The 3,368-nt window shown below is 51.8% G+C and overlaps 1 protein-coding gene across 1 annotated transcript; it reads left to right on the top strand.

Moving 5' to 3' along the window:
- The first annotated feature begins 765 nt into the window (after positions 1–765).
- TEX13A (testis expressed 13A) lies at positions 766–2,298 on the top strand. Its single transcript, XM_042782738.1, has 3 exons — positions 766–1,224; positions 1,393–1,424; positions 1,647–2,298. Exons 1-3 carry the CDS (start codon positions 766–768, stop codon positions 2,296–2,298), a joined length of 1,143 nt encoding a protein of 380 aa, XP_042638672.1.
- Positions 2,299–3,368: the final 1,070 nt, after the last annotated feature.

The following is a 3,368-nucleotide window of genomic DNA, read 5'->3' as shown; positions in this document are numbered from 1 at the left end:
CCGTCCCAGTAGGACAGAGTAGAACTGCCCCATTGGGTTTCCAAGCCTATAAATCTTTAGGGATGTAGACTGCCTCATCTTTCCTCCCAGTGGCGTGGAACCGCCCACCTTTTAGTTAATAGCCTAATGCTTTAACCACAGTGACACCAGAGCTCCTAGAGCTATAGATACAAAACATACCTCCACCGGATGGTGCCAAAAGCCACTGAGCGGGGCAACGTAGTTTCCTGTTCTGGAACATTCCACTACCAGGAGGCGTGGCCGCTTCTGGATGGTGTGGCACAAACCATTATGATGGGGGTGTATGACTTTTACTTAATTCCAAGAGCTTTATTTTCTTGGTTCCAAGTGTTTTCTGATCGCTCCTGCTTCTTCCTGACTTCTACAGCTTTTAGACTGGCAACAACCTCCCTTGTGACCTGGGTAGAAGGAGGGGGCTATCCTCACGCATTCCCCCCGCCGCCCGCAGTCTCTGGAAGTTGGAACAGTCTTGCGGGGCGACACCTGGAGGACTGGACTGGCCTCGAGGCTTCATTTCCAGAGGCACTTGAAAGAGAGAGGTTCATTCTGTGTGGACGTGGTAGGCCTGGACTTACTCTGGCGTCTCCCACTCCAGAGGTGAGAGGGGGAGGGCGTTAGAGTAGGACAAGCCAGTCAGGGAGCCATTCTGAGGGTGGTGGGGATGGGGAGAAGAGAGTGAGAGAGAATGTAATTGGTTAATCTTTCCCTGCAGGACCTGCAAAATCACTAAGCCTCTCAGCCCTCATGGCTTTGAACCCCAAGGACCCCAGTGGTGGGTTCCACCATGCCGAGGTGGTGGCCTTCATTAACGAGAAGATGGCCAGGCACGCGAAAGGCCCTGAATTCTACCTCGAGAATATGTCCCTGTCCTGGCCAGAGGTGGAAGCTAAGCTCGGGGCTATCCTGGAAGACAGCGAGATGTCCAACGAGGTCAAGGAGGCCTGCACCTGGGGCAGCCTGGCCCTGGGCGTGCGCTTCGCTCACAGGCAGAGCCAGTTACAGGGGCTCAGGGTGCAGTGGCTTCACGACTTCGCCAAGCTGCACCGGTCTGCTGCAAAGAACCTAGCCGCAGACCTGAAGAAGCTCACCGAGCAGCAGGAACTGGAACGCAAGAGGGCGGCCTTCCAGCTGCAGCTGCTCCGGGCCTCCTTAGCAGATGTGCAGATGGAGAGGGACCAGTTGAAGTGGAAGCTCCTCCAGGCAGTAAGAGTTGCTCTCAGTCTAGGCCCTTCCATCCCCCAATTCCACAGCCCCCTCCCCCATTCTGCAAGCCCCTCCTCTTCTGTCCCCTAACCCTACCCTCCACTACCGCCCCTCAGCCCCTCCCTTCAGCCCATGAAAGGGATCTTAACTCTGCCCCCTTCTGTTCAGGAGCAGCAGCAGCCCCTGGAGCCAGCCACAAGGTGGCCAAGCTTGTCCACTGCTCATGCGGCTGGGACAAGAGAAGGCAAGGAGGAAGAGGAGGTGGTCGCCACAGCGGGACCAAGGCTGTTCACTGCCAGTGCGGCTGGGGCGGGAGGAGAAAGCAAGGAGGAAAAGAAAGCAGTGGCCATAGTGAGGCCAAGCCTGGCCACTACCTGTGGGGCTGAGACAGAAGGAGAAAGTTAGGAGGTCATCTTCACCAGATGGTCAAGCATGGCCATTGTCTGTGGGGCTTGGACAGAAGGAGAAGGTGAGCAGGAAGAGGAGGCAGTGGCTGCTGCTGCTACCTTTCCTGCTAGTGCCACAGGAGAAGAGGAGGAGAGGGATATGGCAGGTGCTGCCATCGCACCTGCTACCAGGGCTACACAGGAATTGAGTGGAACCTTGCTGAAGTTTTCTGGAGCTACGGGGTGGGAAAAAATCATCTCTGGAGGGCAGAGGGAGGGAGAGCGCAGGTTAATGGAAACAGACATATTTTGTTTCTCTGAGCCTGCGAAGCCCAAGCCCATAGTCACACAGGCATCCCTTCCTGTTCAACTCCCTCCTTTGTTTTCATACTTGTACCCTTTATCCACATTTCCAAACCCACCTAAGGCCACATTATCTCCACCAGCAGCTCATCCATCTTCCATTTTGGGGGCCTCTAATGTTAGTTTTTGGTCTGATGTGGGGACCCAGGCAATAGAGCCTCAAGAACCCCAAAGAAGGATAGATTTTGAATACCATCAGAAGAAAAGGCCTCCAATAGTGTGCAGGCTGGGGGATTGGGACTGCCCTTGGTGTAAAGTTGTGAACTTTTCATGGCGGGAAATTTGCTTCCGCTGTGGGAGGAGAATCTGGCTACAAAAACCTTAGTGAATGCAGAAATGTGAACTAGAACAGAAACATATCCTAATGGGAAATCAGTTTTCAGAGGGAGGGTGAAGTGAGAATAAAGGAAGTAGGAGGGAGATGAAGTGGGGTGGAAGGTGGTGGGGTGGCTGGGGTGCTTGACGGAGGATGTAGATTCAGAGGTTGTGGGAAGAGACAGAGAGAGAGATGTGTTTTGACAACTCTTTTTGTGTTCTGTAACATTAGCATTCAATGCTCCAGAACTACTACAACTTCTATTTATACGTATGTGTCTTGCTTTCACCCTAGTATGTGGTGGACTTTTGCAGCCATGTTTATAAACTGCACCCCCCCCCATCCCACACCACATGGGCCTTAGATAACTGGACCAGGAGTGGACATTTGACCTATCCTGAGCCAAACATAGTCTCATGCTAGAGAAAACAAGAGATAGATTCTGTAGTTGGACAATGGAGTCACTTGGTCACTTGGTATTGGCCAGGGTCAGAGCTCTGGATACTGAGGTCTGGCCCTGACTAGGGGAGAACCATATGCTTTACAGAGGCAAGTGTGTTTTAGAGGATGCAGTGCCTAAAGCATTTAACTGATACCAGAAGGTTGGCAATTCAAACCACCAGCTGCTCCATGGAAGGAAGATAGGGCTAACTACTCCACTAAAGATTTACCATCTCAGAAGCCCAATGGGGAGGTCTCTGAGTTGAAATCAACTGGTTGGCAGTGAGTTTGGTTTTGAGTTTAGGATGAGTCCCAGGAAACAGAGAGGTGTAGAGAAGTAGAGGAGTTAAACTTTTGACCCCAGAGAAAGTGTCTGCCTGACCACTTTTCCACTTCCTGAAATTATGCTAGGTGAAAATCCCCTTTATATAGATCCCCTTTTCCTTAAGCTAGCTTGAGTGCATTCCTGTTCTGGGTAACCAGATTATGTTCAAGTCAGAAACTAGTACCAGGAGGGCATTTGCAAACAACAGACCATCAAAGAAAATGTTGGAACTGCCTATAGAGGTGCATAAGGGGTGGCAGATAGTGGGGATTTCTGTGTCCCAAGAGTCATCAGGCTATGAGGCACCAAAGGG

Source organism: Orycteropus afer, unplaced genomic scaffold (genome assembly GCF_000298275.1).
Source record: "Orycteropus afer afer isolate SDZICR_OR568_19922 unplaced genomic scaffold, OryAfe1.0 scaffold00447, whole genome shotgun sequence".
In the NCBI taxonomy this organism is placed as follows: domain Eukaryota; kingdom Metazoa; phylum Chordata; class Mammalia; order Tubulidentata; family Orycteropodidae; genus Orycteropus; species Orycteropus afer.
The sequence above is the reverse complement of the archived record's forward strand: the minus strand, read 5'-3'. Positions and strand labels throughout refer to the sequence as shown.